General features: G+C 43.4%; 1 protein-coding gene across 2 annotated transcripts in view; it reads right to left on the bottom strand.

The window, feature by feature from the left end:
• Positions 1-2,370: 2,370 nt before the first annotated feature.
• LOC135101819 (cGMP-dependent protein kinase 1-like) overlaps positions 2,371-20,177 on the bottom strand; it is a 33,492-nt gene continuing 15,685 nt past the window's right edge. Inside the window, exons 2-3 of one of the 2 annotated variants that reach the window (XM_064006108.1) lie at positions 17,206-17,297; positions 2,371-2,535 (exon numbers count right to left, since the gene is read on the bottom strand). In XM_064006108.1, the coding sequence (XP_063862178.1) occupies positions 17,222-17,297 (76 nt within the window). In that variant the 3' untranslated portion in view covers positions 2,371-2,535; positions 17,206-17,221. The remainder of the gene's footprint in view (positions 2,536-17,205; positions 17,298-20,177) is intronic. The other variant, XM_064006109.1, reaches the window with a different exon arrangement.

Genomic DNA, 20,177 nt, shown 5'->3' with positions numbered 1-20,177 from the left:
GCAGCCACCTCACCTCATCCACAAAGACATACACGAAGCGGCTTTGTCCGATATAATTGCATATATTTAAACATAGGCAATGAAAAAACGGCCTTGTGTTTAATGAAGCTGAAACTAATGACGTGTGTGTTTGCGGGGCCCTTTTCGGTCACCCTGCGAGGAGGGGACGGAATTAGTTACAATGACGGGGATCGCTGTGTGAGGGAGAGAAACGGTGGACGCGGAGACGTGAATAAATAGAACCTATACTATCATATTTATCAGTTTGTTGGGTCTTTGTTTACGTTGGTCTTTGTGGTCAGAATGATGACTGAGGCGCCTCGGGGTGTTGATGTTGCTATGACAAATACGACTATCAAACCATACCAGCGCCATATGATCCTGGTGCCGCGGCGTCTCAGCTCCATCAGCAATAACAATCAACGGGCAACAATCCCCAATGCTATCTACAAATTTGCGCACCTCCATAAGAGATGAACATTTGCTACTAATTATCCACGCTTTGCTTCACGAGGACCTCACGGCGCCTGCAATCCTGCCATAACCGTCATCGAGAGTTGAAATATCCTACTGACTCTTCCTTGGTTTCTTGGCCAGTTGTGACGCAGCTATAAGCGAAACACAATAACGATGCTGATATGAAGTACATCCTAAAACAGACATGGAGCGCATATAGTAACATATAACGAAAAGGCAGCGTCGTGATGGTTTACTTATAACAGTTATGTGCCACGGTTATTATGTAAGCACTTGTGTGAAAAAATAATGTGTCTGAGTTTCTGGTTTCCATCATTCCTACAGTGTGCGGAGCGAGCGACGGTGGCACCACTTGCAGAAAGGCACTGACGAGTAGGAGCCATTGTGCACTACAGCATGTGTACGTCTTCGCTGGAGCCTTCAACTTTACCGCCCTTCATTAATTAGTGCAATTCATCACAAACAACCTCGTAATGGCCAACAGATCTGCTACTGTATTTTCCTTTGGGTTTTCTTTGTGAGGTGTGAACAGGTGCTATGCAGGGCCTACCTGGTCTGCGTAGGCGCCTCCACCAGACGAGCTGCTACAATCCTGCCTGCTCTCTCTTCCTTCACAGCCTACGAGTACAAATGGCGGAGTCACGCACCCCAGCGCCCCAAGTCATGTCGGGGGAGGCAGCAACAGCAGCAGTAGCGCAGGCAGTGCGTGGGACTCTGGCGAACAAGTGCCTTCGTTTTGCCTCCAGAGATGCCATCAAGGCCACACCGCCACTCACTCTCCGCGCTGTCCATATGAAGCATGCCTGCTCCTCCAGCTAGCGGCGCCATTTGCATACAATGTGGCCGCCCCCTGACTCCAACCCGCACCTTACAGGCAGTGTTTGCCGCTGGGGAAAGTGTCTGCGGTCTGTGCAGCCACGGCTCTCGCGTGAGGTCAGGAAAGGTCAAAGCACATCCCTCTGGCGCCAGACTACACGCTCATGGTTAATTACAGGATTGTATGAGTAATATTACAGTAGTAGTAGTAGTAGTAGTAGTAGTAGTAGTAGTAGTAGTAGTAGTAGTAGTAGTAGTAGTAGTAGTAGTAGTAGTAGTAGTAGTAGTAGTAGTAGTAGTAGTAGTAGTAGTAGTTGTTGTTGTTCTTGTTGTTGTTGTGTAATACGTGAAAGTAGAAATGAAGTTCAAAGCAAGTGGAAAATGAGAAGTGAAAGATAATGAATTTAACAAAGAGAAGCGCACGACGAGACAGGAGAAAGGTGAAGGCAGCAGATTGTGGAGAGAGAGAGAGAGAGAGAGAGAGAGAGAGAGAGAGAGAGAGAGAGAGAGAGAGAGAGAGAGAGAGAGAGAGAGAGAGAGAGAGAGAGAGAGAGAGAGAGAGAGAGAGAGAGAATGTGTATGGCATGAGGAAGGAGAAACACGGCGAGAAATGATGGAATGAAGGAAAATGGCAGATCAGAGAGAGAGAGAGAGAGAGAGAGAGAGAGAGAGAGAGAGAGAGAGAGAGAGAGAGAGAGAGAGAGAGAGAGAGAGAGAGAAAGGCGAGACAGATGAGGCACACAATGGATAAGGAAGATAAAAAGGAACAATATAAGAGAAAGTATGAAGGTGCTGACAAAAACAAAAAAACTGATGAGATAAGAGCAAATATGCATCTAAACCCCATAGAAAATACCATAGCTATTTTTAACCCCTCTGACTGCTACGAATTCACCTTTTAACGTCATGAACTTGTCTGATGCATGTTTCGTGTATAGATTCGTGACTGGCAGAGTATTTCGCCTTTAAGTGACTCTTATTTGTACATTCACTCAGCTGCGTGGTCTGAAGGTACTAAAAAGAAACAAGAAATGTCATGCTGTCGTTAGGAAATGGTAACAGTAATAGCAGCAGCAGTACTAGTGTTGGTGGCGGTGGTATATTCAAGTACAAATTAAAAAAGTCTTGAACAACAACAAAACAGCAAAAAACAGCACTAGTTCCTCAGCAGTAATGACGAGTCTTTTCATCCCATGTTCCAGTAACACCCAGTACGTCTACGCCTCCTCCAAGGAAGCGTACCTGAAAAGAGAGACAATAGAATAAGTAAAAAAAGATAATAATTGTGGTGGTTCTAGTAGTAGTAGTAGTAGTAGTAGTAGTAGTAGTAGTAGTAGTAGTAGTAGTAGTAGTAGTAGTAGTAGTAGTAGTTGTTGTTGTTGTTGTTGTTGTTGTTGTTGTTGTTGTTGTTGTTGTTGTTGTTGTTGTTGTTGTTGTTGTTGTTGTTGTTGTTGTTTGTAGTAGTAGTAGTAGTAGTAGTAATGAAATAATAATAATGACAACAAAAAATAATAACAAGTGAAATACGAGGCTCATACAATTTTGATTACCTGATTATACAAAAAAATAAATATATAAATAAAATAAAATAAAATAAAATAAAATAAAATAAATAAACAAATAAATAAATCTTAAACTGTAAAAAGCACAGAGGGAGGAAGGAGGAGGAAGAGCAGCACAGTGGTAACGTTTTGTTGTGTAAGTACAGCACAAGACGACGGCAGCTTAAAGAGAAGTGATCATACTTGCACTCCGCTTAATGACTGCCAATAAATAAATAAACTAATGAATAAGTAAATATATCAAACAAATAAACGCGTCACTTAATGAAACAACAACTTCAATCTTCGCTGTTAATTAGTTAAATAAAAAGACAATAAAGGTGACTGATAACTCTCTCTCTCTCTCTCTCTCTCTCTCTCTCTCTCTCTCTCTCTCTCTCTCTCTCTCTCTCTCTCTCTCTCTCTCTCGCCATTACCTTCAGTTACAAGCACTATGGTAAATGGGCAAGCAGGAATACACTACAAATATTACGAGAGAAAGTATCTAGAATGGAAAATATATAAAGATAAACTTCTTTTCTTTTTCTGACACTGTAATTACCTTCATATTTTTCCTGACTAACCTCGGAGGATGATGAAGCAGAGGGCGAGGCACACACACACACACACACACACACACACACACACACACACACACACACACACACACACACACACACACAACAAAGACACCACCGCCTCTTTCGCCATCTTTATTTTCCTAGTTTTTTTTTTCTTCCCCTCCTTCTTCGTCGCTCATTTTCAATTCAATTATTTTTCCCATTGTATTCTTCAGCTTCGTCTATCTCCTCTTCTTCGTTTTTTTTGTCTTTCTTCTTCGTTATCGTCGCATTCCTTGTTCTAGTTCTATTCATTATTTTATTCCTGTTTCTTTGTCTTCTTATCCTCCTGCTCCTCATCCTCCTTTTGTTATTATTCTCTCTCTCTCTCTCTCTCTCTCTCTCTCTCTCTCTCTCTCTCTCTCTCTCTCTCTCTCTCTCTCTCTCTCTCATTATAATTGCTAAGTTTTCTTTTCTGCGCTTTTTTTTATTCTCGTTCTCCTCTTATTGTTTTTCTTTTCGTCTCTTCACCTCCTGCTCTTTACGCAGTTATTTTCTATTCTTTCTTCGTATTTCTCCTGTTATTGTTAATTTCCATATTCCCTCATACTGTTGTTTATTCATAGTCTGTCTTCTTCTGCGCTCTCGTTGTTCTTCTCTTCCTCCTCTTCCTCTTCCTTCTCCTTCTCATCCAAGTCCTTCACCGCCTCTTCCTCTTCCCGTTTCTCTTTTGCCTCCTTCATTTCCTCTGTCTCCTCCTGCTTCTCATTCTCCTCATCCAACTCCTCCACCACCTGTTCCTCCTCCGCTTCTCCTCCTCCTCCTCCTCCTCCTCCTCCTCCTTCATTTCCTCTACCTCATCTGCTTCTCCTCCTCCCGCTTCTGCTCCTCCTCCTCTAACAACTTCACCATTTCTTTCTCCTCCGCTCTTCCTCCTCCTCCTCCTCCTCCTTCACCACTTCTTCCTCCCGCTTCTCCTCTTCCTCCTCCTACACCACCTCTTCCTCCTCGAACTCCTCCTCCTCCTCCTCCTCCTCCTCCTCCTCCTCCTCCTCCTCCTCCTCCTCCTCCTCCTCCTTGCCGCAGCATCATTCGTTAATCACACCACCGGGCGGCTCTCCAGAGTGTAGTTAGGCCTCCCAGCGTCGACAGCACCCTCAGTAGAAACTACGGACGGGAGGCCCGCAGTGGCAGCCTCCAGGGGCGCCATTAGTCAAGCGACGCCCCTGAGGAAGTGCCCAAGTCTAGGAAGCTCACTGGTCATAGGGGCGTGGGTGCTTCTGTGTTTGTGTTCACTGGTCGCTGGGAAAGTGATGGGAAGGTAAAGGGTTGCGGGGAAGGAAGGGAGAGAAGAAGCGGGTGTGAGAAAGGAGTGGAATGGGAGTTTTAAGGAGAAAAGGGGTAAAGGAATAAATTAAGAAGAGGGGAGGAGGAGGGAAGGTGAAGAGTGATGGGATATGATGGGAGAGAAGAGATAAGACTGGCAAAACAGAACGAGAAAGTTAAGGAAGAGGAAAGGACAAAGGGAAAGAATAATGAAGGGAAGGGAAAGAGAGTGCGCTGAGAAAGGGAAGGAAGAGAAGGAAAGGTGCGGAGTGGATGGACATGACCAGAGACAAGAGATGAGATCCGGTAGGCCAGTAATTCTGACGTGCTTACATTACAACCTCAACGACAAGGATAACAAAAACTTTAGCATCAGTCGTCAAGGAAATGATATACTTGGCACAACAAAGAGTCGCTTAGACACCCACTTACTTTTCCTCCCTCCCTTCCTCCCTCCCCTCACGCCGCTGTCCCCTATACAACAAAAAATTTAATCCCCTCTACAGTCAATCCTCTTTACAGATTTGTCCGCATCTCTTTCATCCCTGACTATTATTTTCTTCATATTTCTACTGTTGACAATGATACCGGATAACAGAGAGAGAGAGAGAGAGAGAGAGAGAGAGAGAGAGAGAGAGAGAGAGAGAGAGAGAGAATTACCATGTACTATAGGATCTAAACACACACACACACACACACACACACACACACACACACACACACACACACACACACACACACACACACACACACACACACACACACACACATCATCATCATCATCATCATCATCAGCCAGAAAAATACATATAAAATCTAAGGGTGTTCCGCGAAGAATTCCGTGAGGGATCCACCACGCACCTTGAATGGCCATTTTTTTTTTTTTCTCTCTCTTTTTTCGTTTCTTTTTCTTGTCCTGGACCAGTACGCCTCTTAGATAAAAAAAAAAAAAAAAAAAAAAACTACCGTGTCTCTTTCTTCCAGGCCGCGTCAAGAGGCTCCACGTGACAGGCTCAAAGAGGACTATTTTGGCCTGCTCCACAGTACTCCACGAGCTGCTGGACAGGTGGTGCTGGGGTGAGTCCAGCAAGCAGTGAGCGTGACGAGGATAACCTGCAGTGAGCGTGACAAAGACGAGTGAAAATGCACCTTGTCCCTATAACTACTACTACTACTACTACTACTACTACTACTACTACTACTATTACCATCATCATCACCACCGCCACCACCACCACAACGACAACAACAGCTCCTGACACGCTCCCTCCCGTCTCCAGACATAACGGGGAGCAGCAGCAGCAGCAGCAGACCCGTTCCCCTGCGACACCACCACAATGGACGGCCACTGTCTTGTCTGATGAGCGTCGCCCTTTGTGCCCAGCCAGCAGAAAGGGCCCACGGAGGCATGACCTGAAGTGACACACATAAGGGACACTACGTAGGCCACGGGAGGGCATACAGCACGCGAGGGAGAGGGAGAGAGAGTGGCGGTGGTGCTGGTTGTGGTGGTGGGTGAGAGGGTATGGGATAGGTGAAGTGGGATGAGAGAGAGAGAGAGAGAGAGAGAGAGAGAGAGAGAGAGAGAGAGAGAGAGAGAGAGAGAGAGAGAGAGAGAGAGAGAGAGAGAGAGAGAGAGAGAGAGAGAGAGAGAGAGAGAGAAAGAAAGAAAGAAAGAAAGAAAGAAAGAAAGAAAGAAAGAAAGAAAGAAAGAAAGAAAGAAAGAAAGAAAGAAAGAAAGACACACACACACACACACACACACACACACACACACACACACACACACACACACACACACACACACACACACAAGGAGCAGGAGACAAAGTGACAAGAGAATGAGACACAAGACAGGCAGACAGACAGACAGACGCACAACAAACACAACACATAAACACTGACAGACAACCGGGAAATATAGCGAGCAGTGACGAGAGAGAGAGAGAGAGAGAGAGAGAGAGAGAGAGAGAGAGAGAGAGAGAGAGAGAGAGAGAGAGAGAGAGAGAGAGAGAGAGAGAGAGAGAGAGAGAGGCCCTTCACCACCACCACCACCACCACCACGTGACAGGCAAGGAGGTTTATCAGTTCACCATCCTGCTGAGGAAAATTTTGGCTGAAGAAACGGTAATGAGTCGTGTTCTTTGTAGTAGTAGTAGTAGTAGTAGTAGGAGGAGGAGGAGGAGGAGGAGGAGGAGGAGTCATTTTAGTTAGTTATGGTGATGGTGTTGCAGATATAAGAAAACAAATAACAAAACAATCATGACTACCAACAAACCTTAAATGCGTTCAAAATATCACACACACACACACACACACACACACACACACACACACACATCAAAGCAAACACTTATAATAAACTGATTACATACAATTACAACACAGCCTGCCATCGCCCCCCCCCCCCATTAGCTACGTACATACGCCACCAACACACCTGGCGCCGCTCCTGGGCACCTCACGCCTTACATCACCTGCCGCTACAACCCCCGCCACCTGACACCCCTCCCCCCAGTCCCACGCAGCCGCTACCCCCACCTACTACAATTTGGGAACACTGCCGCTGCCGCCTCGCCAAAATACCTGCGATAGTTTCCACTCGGTGTCTTAATGGGGCACTCGAGGAGGAGAACTGGCGCAGAACGAGACCATAAGCGTCGCAATGGTTGTAGGTAAGACGGAAGAGCGAAAAGTGTGACTGGGAGAGTGGCGCAGCGTAACAAGAGTGAGGAGTGGACAGATGGAAGAATGGTGCAGCAGTGAAGCAAGTGATTAACTGCAGGAAGGTGAAGGTACAGCACGTGTGTGAAATAATAATAAAATAGTTACAGCAACGAAAGAAGACAAGAAAAAAAATAGCGAGTTGAGTAGAAATATGAGAAAATAAACACAATAAAGACAAACAAATGTGAGACAAAATTAGATGACTACATAAACAAACATACACAAGCGCGTGCACACTCACACTCTCTCTCTCTCTCTCTCTCTCTCTCTCTCTCTCTCTCTCTCTCTCTCTCTCTCTCTCTCTCTCTCTCTCTCTCTCTCTCTCTCTCTCTCTCTCTCTCTCCGTGTGTGTGTGTGTGTGTGTGTGTGTGTGTGTGTGTGTGTGTGTGTGTGTGTAATGATATTCCTTAAATGATTGGCAAAAGGGTAATTCATTGTACAAAGAGTATTTAATAAAACAGTAAAACACACACACACACACACACACACACACACACACACACACACACACACACACACACACACACACACACACACACACAGTACGTATTGAAAATAGCATCAAAATGTTAACACAGTCCGGGTCAGGAGCCTTGACACAAGTATTCACGTGAACAACAAATGGTAAATAAGAGAATCACTGCAAGTATTGGAGAAAACAGAAGTAGACACAGCAAGTCATGAAAGAAGACCAAGTTATCAGCCACACCAGCTGCTTTGTCACTGCTGGCTGGATTCATCTTTGTCGCGCTCAGTGCAGGCTGGAATATTAGAGCGAATAGAATATGGAGTTATCAAGTCAACAAGCCGTATATAAGAAGGAGCTTACTGGTCCATCAATACACTCAAGTCATTACCAACACCCGCCTCAAGACGCTGACGGCAATATTCACCTGCTTAACATTCACTTACGTCTTTTATGGAATCCGATATTAAGAGGTGACGATACCACAAAATCTCTCTCTCTCTCTCTCTCTCTCTCTCTCTCTCTCTCTCTCTCTCTCTCTCTCTCTCTCTCTCTCTCTCTCTCGGCACCGGAACGACTTTTATATTGCTCATTTGTCTTTTAAAAGTTGACAACCTCGTCCTAACTTTGATCCCAGAATACCTGTAAGCATTTATCACCTGAGTCATCGCTCACTTGCCAAAAAAGAACACAAAAAAAAAATACGCGCGCGCGCGCGCGTGTGTGTGTGTGTGTGTGTGTGTGTGTGTGTGTGTGTGTGTGTGTGTGTGTGTGTGTGTGTGTGTGTGTGTGTGTGTGTGTGTGTAGCTATCGTTTAAAAATATATGAAGTACAACCATACCATATTTTTCCAACCGTGAAGATGAGTGGAGGAGGAGGAAGAGAAGTAAAGGAGAAGTAAAGGAGGAGGAGGAGAAGTAAAGGAGGAGAAGAAGACAAACTCCATCAATAAGGCTTGGAGGGGGGGGGAGAGAGAGAGAGAGAGAGAGAGAGAGAGAGAGAGAGAGAGAGAGAGAGAGAGAGAGAGAGAGAGAGAGAGAGAGAGAGAGAGAGAGAGAGAGAGAGAGAGAGAGAGAGAGAGTAATAAAGGAAAGGTGGAGGAGGAAAAGATGAAGAACGGGAAGGAAAAAAAGGGAGGACATGAGATAAGAACGTCATAATAATAAACGTGAAATTGTCAGCAACCTCACCATCTTCCTCCTCCTCCTCCTCCTCTTCTTCCTCCACCTCTTCCTCCTCTTTTCATCCTCCTTTTTCTCCTCCTCCTCCTCCATCAGACAGCAGTAAAACCAACGGCGACCATAAAAGATGAATCATACGTGCAAGAGAACGAGGAGGAGGAGGAGGAGGAGGAGGAGAAGTAAGAGTGTCGTAGGAATAGACTGATAGACATTTACGTTCACACACACACACACACACACACACACACACACACACACACACACACACACACACACACACACACACACACCTCAAAAGGAAATTTAATCAAGCTTCTCATGACCTCTCAGCGTCCCGGCCCAGCTCAACCCAGTCTTATCGCTGCCCAACATAGGACCCCCATTAAAGCACTCCCTTACAGCCCTTATCTCCCTCACCCACACACACCCTCAACCTGTCCGCCACCCAGGATGCGCGGGAGAGAGGAGAAGGGAGCAGAGGCGAGGAGAGGGACGGGAATGAGAGCAGTATGGGAGGATTGTGGGTTCGAGACAGGAAGATGGGTTATGATGGGAGAGAGAGAGAGAGAGAGAGAGAGAGAGAGAGAGAGAGAGAGAGAGAGAGAGAGAGAGAGAGAGAGAGAGAGAGAGAGAGAGAGAGAGAGAGAGAGAGAGAGAGAGAGAGAGAGAGAGAGAGAAAATAAACAAGTCTACGGCACAACACTACCTTTCTCTCTCAATGTCGCTCCAGAGAAAACGTGGCAGTGAAGGGTGGACTACCTTAATTTTATGAACCCAAACTACTCGGTACATTAGATTCAGAACTGTCGATGTCTGAGACTTAAAGGCTTTTTGATGGAGAAGATGCAAGAATGAGGATACACCGCAAAGCACGCCCTTTCCTTCCCTCCTCCCTTTTCCCTCCTTACGTCTCATGTCAAGTAGAATAATCAATAATCAGGTTGTTAGTGCTGAGTTATTAGGGAGCTTTAAAATATTAGACAAATTTATGGATGGGGATGATAGATGGAAATAGAAGTGTTTCATATAAGGATTGCTACGTGTAGGCCTGAAGGTTTTTTGCAGCTTCCCTTTAATTTCTTACGTTATGTTCTTGAAACGTAAAAAATAAATAAATAAATAAATAAATAATATTAATAATAATAATAATAATAATAATAATAATAATAATAATAATAATAATAATAATAATAATTCTTAGCTTGACGGAAGGAAGTGTAAAGTGCACATCACGATAAAGACACATCATCACCTCAAGTTTTAGAGTGTAGAATGTTAAGGCGGATTTACACGGGACGATTTCTCCTCCCGACTAACTCCAACCACCAGGAACTGCCGGCAGGTTTCTGCCGAAAGTATTTCAGGCTGGTTTACACGGGGCAATTCGCGGCAGGTTTTAGCCGGAAATACGCAACAGGGAGCAGCTGAATTGCGGCCCAAGCCGATGCACCGCTCTGTCGGTCTGATTCAGCCGCCTTCACGGCAATTTTTCCAGAGTCAAATAAGAACAGTTATTAATACAAAACTGAAAATAGGAAGAATGTTGTTCGAAAGTGTTTTAATAATAATAATCACTAACTGTACTATTACAAACAAAAAATAAAATATTTAAATTTACTCATCAATATTTAGGAAAACAGACGAGGAATTGGTTTGTTTTACACCATCAATGAGGAAGCCAGCGGCCCAGCACGTGTGTACTCCACCGGGAGGCATCATGAGCAGTTATATGAACACTGTTTGGAGCCACGCGTCAGAAATATTTGCTTCTCCTTCAAGCACAGCAAAATCGCCGCTACAGCAACAGCTCGTCGTCGGAGGATTCCATCTTAGTGGTTTGTTTTGATGCAGCGAGCCAGCCGGCAGCGGCTGCTCTTGACCGTGTGAATGCTTTCGGCTGAAACCTGCCGGCAATTCCGGGTGGCTGGAACCAGCTGGGAGGAAAAACTGCCCCGTGCAAACCCACCTTTACATAGTTGAGAGCAGCCGCTCTCCTCCGTCGAGCAGCCTGGCTCCTGTAGCTATGATTTTGCTATGCTTGAAGAAAAAGCAAAAGAAGAAACGGTTGTGGCCTCGTTGCTGGCTAGCGAGAAGGTATACAAGTAGTGTTCATACTCTTGCGAAAACTAAGCTTAGAGGAAACACCACCAGCAACAGCAGCAGCAGCAGCAGTAGTAAAAGTAGTAATGGTAGTAGTAGTAGTAGCAGGAATGGGTTCGATTATGAGTGCGGTTACATTGCAATATCCCAACACACACACACACACACACACACACACACACACACACACACACACACACACACACACACACACAGGGCAGGGGAGAGGAAGAAAGAAGAGGTAAGGGGGAGAGGACCAGAGATCATGACTGATAATAAATGACAGCTAACGATGTAAACAAACTAATTCCGCGTCTATTTTCCAAAATTTCTATAAGCGAATTTAAATTTTATTATTTTTTTTTTTATTTACTGTATATGATGGTGCAGTCAATGGTTATTACTAGAACACTTTTGTTTCTTCTATCTCCAATGCTGTTAATAGCTGTTCACATTTGACCGTGGAAAATTGCGGCTCATTGAGGGAAGGCGGCTGAATCTTGACCAACACAGCGGTTCCGTGGCTCGGGCGGCAATTCAGCTGCTCCAGGCTGCATTTCGCTCCCGGCTGCACATTCTCCGCTAAAACCAGCCGCGAACTGTCCCGTGTACGTGAAGCCTACTTCAGTGGTAACGTTTATTAGGTCACTTTTATAACACACTCCTGTCAGCCTAGAGGGAATCCCGCACTCACTGCACGAGCATCCTTCACGAGGGTCACCTTCACTTGTATCTGAATGCACTTAACAGGCTGTGTCTCCTTATGAGCTTCTTTATGGCAGTGTATCCTTATGAGAAGCTGACATTGTTTTACTCGTATGTGTTATCAGTTCTTTCTTTGGTCTTTCTCCTTGTGTGTGTGTGTGTGTGTGTGTGTGTGTGTGTGTGTGTGTGTGTGTGTGTGTGTGTGTGTGTGTGTGTGTGTGTGTGTGTGTGTGTGTGTGTGTGTGTGTGTGTGTGTGTGTGTGTGTGTGTGTGTGTGTGTGTGTGTGTGTGTGTGTGTGTGTGTGAGAGAGAGAGAGAGAGAGAGAGAGAGAGAGAGAGAGAGAGAGAGAGAGAGAGAGAGAGAGAGAGAGAGAGAGAGAGAGAGAGAGAGAGAGAGAGAGAGAGAGAGAGAGAGAGAGAGAGAGAGAGAGTCTGCGGAACCACAGTGCCTCTTCTCGAGTGCCAATATCTGCCTACGCATGGAACATCTTAACCTAGCCAACCTCGAAAAGTTCCACACATACATGAATAAATAAATGATGGTAATAATAATAATAATAATAATAATAATAATAATAATAATAATAATAATAATAATAATAATAATAATAATAATAATGAGCAAGCAGAACAACAACATCAACAACAAAGAAATAAAGAAAGAAAGAAAGCAAGAAAGAAAGAAAGAAAATAAACAACAACAACAACAACAACAACAACAACAACAACAAAGAAAAAGAAAGAAAGAAAGAAAATAAAAAGAAAGAAAACTATATCCTTGTTTCACCCATCCACACCCACCCACACCGACACACACACACACCGACACACACGAGGCATTAACAGGAGCATTCTGTCTTCCCCAAACACGTCAATAAGGCCGCTTAAAAAGGGAAGCATTATGCACATTTTCTCCACGTGGCTCATCGCTGCAGATCTTATGACACAGCACAACTCCACAACTCCACATGAACTCCAGCATCCTTACACACATCGGCTACACCTCCTGGCTGCCTAACTGACGTCTCTATAACGAACTATCAAGGCACCTGGGTCCGTATTCACAGTCGCTTTGCTCTTTCACCACGACAATTTTCAAAGGCCACAGAGATGATTAGGCGAGTTCCCAAGAGTGTTTCTACCGTTCATAATGTAGAGATCTTGTTAATCTGTCACTAGAACCGTAAAAACACAATTTAAAACCCGTGTAACTTCAACTAAAGCCTTTTGAAAGTAGTCGAGGTGCGTTCCAGAGTTGTTTTAAAATATAGTCCCCTTAAGCTGCTAGATAATCTTCCCTTAGTAACCAAGATTGCTACGAGTTATATTTTCTAAGGTGTGTAGATAACGGAGTGCTCTGCCCCTGGAGCCAAGCACACAGCATTGACTCAGATGACAACACTTGCAATGGGGGGACTGCGGCAGCTTTATCAGTGTTCCCAGCGGCCTTCACACACACACACACACACACACACACACACACACACACACACACACACACACACACACACACACACACACACACACACACACACACACACACACACACACACTGCCTAAGAATAACTGTGATGTATGTACCAACTGCACTCCTGTTATGCCGTGTGTGTGTGTGTGTGTGTGTGTGTGTGTGTGTGTGTGTGTGTGTGTGTGTGTGTGTGTGTGTGTGTGTGTGTGTGTGTGTGTGTGTGTGTGTGTGTGTGTGTGTGTGTGTGTGTTGATAAAAATTCAGTTCATCTTCACACTCAATGTTATTTTGTTCTTCAAAGTAGTTTTTTCCTTCAATATTTCCTTGCATGAGAGAGAGAGAGAGAGAGAGAGAGAGAGAGAGAGAGAGAGAGAGAGAGAGAGAGAGAGAGAGAGAGAGAGAGAGAGAGAGAGAGGAAAGCCACGATGATATCCGCAGGAGAAACTTCAAACACACAGATCAGAGTCGCGAGGAGGACTACCACAAGGCTGAGGAAGTGATGAGCGGTCTTCCTATTGTCATACACGTCACCTTGAGAAATACCACCGCCACCACCGCCAGCTTCCGCCGGACGATTCTACCTAAGTAAATAAAACGCTCAGTAATTCTCTTCACGCCTTATGAAAATAAAGTAATAGCAAATGATGTATAATGAGAGAAATAGTCAATTGTTTTCTTTCTATACATCTTCCTGGTAAACGCAAAGAAAGACATGAAATTGTAAAGTTGCGTACGTTTTCCTCGTATTGTTTATAAAAGGGACAATGAAGAATTATATGCACGGAGAAGCAGCTAATTGCTTCCATCGTTTTTTTTTTTTTTTTTTTACATCTTCTTGATAAATACAAGACAAAATAATAGGTTAAGAGTTAAGTAGAAAAAAAAAATGTAATAAAAACTCTATTCTTATTCATTTTTAATAATCCTGACTAGTAACAAAAAAATATAAATATATAAAATATTCAGCCCGTGGCTCAGCACTGCATGACAGTAACGTAAGAAAGAAATGGCACGAAAAAATCTTCACTTCTTACCACAATAATGAAGAACAAATAAATTCAACAAACCTCATTTAAAATAACAAAACATCTCTCGTAATAAGAACATAAGAACATAAGAAATAAGGGAAGCTGCAAAGAAGCGACCAGGCTTACACGTGGCAAGTCCCTGTATGAAATATACCTACCTATTTCCACCTATCATCCCCATCCATAAACCCGTCTAATCTTCTCTTAAAGCTCCCTAATGTACTGGTACTAACAACAAGATTACTGAGTCAGTTCCACTCATCTACCTCTCTATTTGAGAACCAGTTTCTTCCTATCTCTTTCTTAAAACCAAAATTTTTCAAGCTTCAGCCCGTTACTTCTTATTCTATCCTGGTTGCTGATTCCTAAGAATTTTGCTTACATCCCCCTTGTTATAACCCTTATAATTCATAATTTCAACACAATCACAACCTCTAATCACCTTGTCAGTCAGTCTCCTCAGGCCTTCCCTCGCAGCCTGGCATGTCCGAGGCGAAGACAAAAGACGAACAGGAAGGAGTAAGAACAGTTTTCCTTCACTGCGAAGCGTGTCTCTTCATAAAAACAAGGCGACGAGCAGCCCGCAGCCCGCCACGCCCCACTTGGTATGCACTCACTATCCCACATCATAATCTCTGTCGCCACACTATATATATTACCAATGCAATACTTATGCTCAAAGTCATCCCTGCGCCTCCCTTCCCCCACCCCCCCCCAGGTGTATTAGTAAGCAAGGGGTGTAAATATATGAAGGTCAGGGAAATGAAGGTGATCGCCAGAGCCACGCACCCACGGCAGCCAGGACACCCCCCCTCCCCCTCCCCTGCGCCTCGAGGACCTGTTGCTGAGGCGTATTAATCTATATCAATTAATTAGTTAGTCAAGCAGTCAGTCATTCAGGCAGTCAGGCAATCAATCGATCAATCAGTCAATCGATCAGTCAGTCAATCACCATAAAGACGTAGTAGTAGTAGTAGTAGTAGTAGTAGTAGTAGTAGTAGTAGTAGTAGTAGTAGTAGTAGTAGTAGTAGTAGTGGTGGTGGTGGTGGTGGTGGTGGTGGTGGTGGTGGTGGTGGTGGTGGTGGTGGTGGTGGTAGTAGTAGTAGTAGTAGTAGTAGTAGTAGTAGTAGTAGTAGTAGTAGTAGTAGTAGTAGTAGTAGTAGTAGTAGTAGTAGTAGTAGTAGTAGTTGTTGTTGTTGTTGTTGTTGTTGTTGTTGTTGTTGTTGTTGTTGTTGTTGTTGTTGTTGTTGTTGTTGTTGTTGTTGTTGTTGTACTCGTAGTAGTAGTAGTAACAACAATAACAACAACAACAACAACAACAACAACAACAACAACAACAACAACAGCTACTACTACTACTACTACTACTATTACTACCACTACTTATACTGCCACCAGGTCAAAAAATCACAATTCTTTACTGCACAGGAACCTATGCATTGTAAACGATAACCTTTACCAACACGAACCACTGATAACCTTAACTATTATAAGTAAAAAAATAAATAAATAAATATATAAATAAATGCATCACCTACTACGTCCTGACCAGCGAGTAGCCGACCTGCATGAATTCAGTATATGAGAAGGGACTTAACTACACCGACAGCACGACGAATAACAATTATATCAACAGAGGGTGGATTACCTATTTCAAGTCCTGCACTCTAAAACGCTCTGCTCTCTCACCGCCACAAAGATGGTTAGCTGGTTTCTCACGAGTGCTTCTCCTGTTAATAAATGTATAGTTTTGTTAATCTGTCAGTAGAAACAAAAATAAAAATCTTCAAAATTCGTGGAGCCTTCAGCATGTAGTGGCGATGTGCTGCAGGCGTGTTTCAGAAAATGTGCTTCCAAGAAAATCCTAATGACACTTGTACATCTTAGTTACCCCTTACTTGCTGCTGTGCTTGTGACGCTGACAACCATAATCACCTCTACCTTCAACCACCCTACCATGTTCACTCGTGGGCCTTTTTTTTTTAGTTGCCTTTTGCCAGTGTCCTTAAATGATAAAAAAAAAAAAGAGAAAAAAATGAACTGCCCACCCATATCTCCCACAAGGCTATCCATAAGCTTCACCCCTCTGCGTTCCTCTTGATCTCCTTGCGTCTGTCATTCCCAACAAACAAACACTCGCTCTCCTATCTGCCCGCCCTCAACACGCCGCCTAAAAACCTCACTTGTCTTCTCCCTACACACTGCATCAACTCTCCCTCTGCTCCTGTTCTCCTCAACACCTCTCAACTCAGTAGCCCATAAAAAAACTCCCCGTGCATTCAAAAGACACTTTTCTAAAAATATTCAACAGACTTTTCTTTACGATGAATGGCAGCTTGATATCATAATCTGTATCAACACAAGACTATCTTATCAGGCAGAGGAAATACACAACTGTCAATTGGTAACAAAGCAAATTCTTATTTGTTTTCATTTCTTATCGAGTGACAGGAAAATATAAAAGGAAAAAAAGAGACAGAGAGGAAATTGGTAGCTTCAATTATCTACCATTCCGCTGTCGTCGCCGCCACCACCAGCACTACCACCACCACCACCACCACCACCACCACTTCCATCGCCGCCGCAATTCATCAGCTGATCAGAGCCATTAAGTAACGCTTATAGTGACAGAAGGCAACCCTAACAGCCATTCATCCCTTCCTCTCTCTCTCTCTCTCTCTCTCTCTCTCTCTCTCTCTCTCTCTCTCTCTCTCTCTCTCTCTCTCTCTGACAACAGGATGATTCACTTGGGAGAACACTCGCAATAAAATTAAATGGAGATAAACTATAACAAAAAGGTTTAAACATACAGAGTGGCATATTACTTCATCGAGTGGACAGAACCGCAGACCATCCATGAGACTCCTTGTGGTCACGTTCAAGGTCACCAAGTGTTTGTGGTCTGATAATAACATAATGGAAAAAAGAGATTGTAGGTTAAAAGAATAGTAAGTCCTTCATAACAATTATTTCTCATTTACAATAATCTTATTGTTATTGTTGTTATGACTATTATTATTATTATTATTATTATTATTATTATTATTATTATTATTATTATTATTATCATTATTAATTATTATTAATTATTATTATTACTATCATTATTATTATTATTATCGCTATTATTATCATCATTAAAACTATCATATATTCATTGTTGTTGTTGTTGTCGTTGTTTTTGTTGTTATTACTATTATTATTATAATAGAAGTAGCACCAGCAGCAGCACCAGCAGTAGCAACAGCAGCAGCACCAGCAGCAGCAGCAGCAACAGCAGCAGTAGCAGTAGTAGTAGTAGTAGTATTCTTTCCTATACAATTATTTTTTATTAATAACAATGTAGTAGTAGTAGTAGCAGTAGTAGTAATAGTAGTAGTTGTAGTAGTCAAGATTATAGGCAATAAGTGGCAGTCACAGGCCGGTGGAGAGAGAAAGGAAGGCCTGGCAGCGGAGGGTGAAGAGGCGAGGAGGCGCACTCTTCGTAAATCACCACCACCGTCTGATCTCCAAGTCTCCCAGCATGCCATGTCCCAAAGTCCTTCTCTGCATGTTTAAATAGTCCCACAACACCTACAGTCACGACAACGGACAAACACACACGCAATTAACAATCTGTCCTCGACACTTCTCGTGCCAAGATCGCCAATAGTGAAATTCGGCGGCTCCCCCACAACCTCAGATCCACTTAAATATCATTATATATTCTCTCTCTCTCTCTCTCTCTCTCTCTCTCTCTCTCTCTCTCTCTCTCTCTCTCTCTCTCTCTCTCTCTCTCTGGATACCGGATTATCGTCATTATCATCAGAAGCAGCATCAGCAGTGTCTTCACAGAGGCGACCACTGAGCAACACACGTACTCTGGTAACAGCTGTCACTAGTTTCCTGACATCCACGCCTGTGCAGCCTGTTCTGAAACGCTTTGTTATCTCTTAAGGACTATACTAAGGCCACGGATATGACTCATCCCGCTGTCATGCATTTTTTTTTTCTTCTTACTTAGCGGTGCTGGATTGATAACTCCAAACTTTGAGACTCCAGTAGCTCCCACCACAGCGAGTTAAGCGGCGTCGTGATAACAAGCTGACACGTCTAACCCTTTCACCGCTACAGATATTTTACCAGAATCACGCCTTCCAAGAATTCCTTTTGTACAAGTTTCTTAATTAGTTCTATAGTTTATGATAGAAAAAAAAATTAACTATTTTTTATCTTATTTTCAGAGAGACAGAAGTAACCACAAATGCCACCAGTCTCCTGAAGTATCGACTGCAAGGAAAACTATGACACAGGGATACACGTCACTTCAAGAAAGAGATAAAAAAAAAAAAAGTACCACGTGAAAAATGGCACACGGATATATTTCATAAATTCTGGGGCCGGTATTAATAAACATCCTAGAAGTACTCCTAGCAGCACCTCCTAGAAGTGCTTTTATCTTCAAATTTGCTCCTAGAAGTTGCTCCTAAAAGCAACTTTTACTTGCAACGTAAAAGTTACTCCTAGGAGTAGAAACGTCGCTAAAGTAGCAGCTTTTCTAAATGTAGCAACTTTATTTTGCATCTAATCTAACAAGATGTCTTTCTTTTGGTGGTAGTTTATGTTTGTGAATTAATCTTGACAATATCTAAGTCATTCTAGACTATTTCTGAGCATTATCAAGAGCGATATGTAATTTCCGGACAGGTCGATAATTTGGCGGATGTAAACAAAGCACCGCCCTCCCTGACGGGCCAACATTATTTTTCTTGTCTTTTCATGCACTCTTTTGATACCAAGGTCCGTATTCTTGAACGTTTTGGGAGTCTTACTTCATCTTCTATTTCACACGCTCCAGTGGAAGTCAATGGGGTTTTCAGAAATGTTTTCATGACCTTACTGATAGTCTGACAAGAATTCTGCATGACCAATGAGAAAAGACCCACGAGGACCTGACTAATCACCCCTGCAATCTCTGAAAAATACTCTTTTATGAACGAACCACCCGTTTAACTAAGAACGCGCATCCATGTTCATCCACACGTCTACTGCACGGGTCTGAGGGCGAGGCTGTACCGACCAATAGTGATACTGCCATGTATTGCTCCACGTTTTCTATGACGCGAAACAACTCACACGTTTCCTCTGTACTACGTGCCGCCAACGATAACGGACGGAATAAGGAAACCACACCAACGTTTGTTTTACCACCGTACACTGAAATAAATTATGCCTCTGAGTCATGAAATCGCTCTGGTGCTCACGCCACATGCTTTCCCGCGCCCTCTAGTCTCTCCTAGTATGCGCCTGTGTACAGAGACGCTTTACTCCCTCGCCACGACTATTGTCAAAGGATACAGATATGATTAGCCGGTTTCTCGAGAGTGTTTATCAATATAATACCGTGAATATCTGTCACTAGAGCTTAAAAACGCTCTATAAAACCCGTGTAACTTTAACTAGAGCCTTTTGAATGTTGTGGAGGTGTGGCGCGGGAGTGTTTCAGAATATGGACCATAGTTGCAGACAAAGTTCAGTTAACGTGACGCACTTTTCCGCCAGGCACTTGTTTAAAGGCCGGCTGAACCTAGGACCAAGCAGTCTTCCAAGAAAATTTCAAGCCGGAACCAGGATTCGAATCAGGAACCTCTTGCGCTGGTACCAGATGCGACACTGTCTTATCTACCGCATATAAAGAAATCCTATAAAAAAAAAAAAATAACAGATCTGAAAACTAAGTAAAATGATGCAAGGTACAGTTTTATTTATTCATTATTGTTCTATACACGCTTCCTATCAATCA

This window comes from Scylla paramamosain, chromosome 7 (genome assembly GCF_035594125.1).
Source record: "Scylla paramamosain isolate STU-SP2022 chromosome 7, ASM3559412v1, whole genome shotgun sequence".
Lineage (NCBI taxonomy): Eukaryota > Metazoa > Arthropoda > Malacostraca > Decapoda > Portunidae > Scylla > Scylla paramamosain.
The sequence above is the reverse complement of the archived record's forward strand: the minus strand, read 5'-3'. Positions and strand labels throughout refer to the sequence as shown.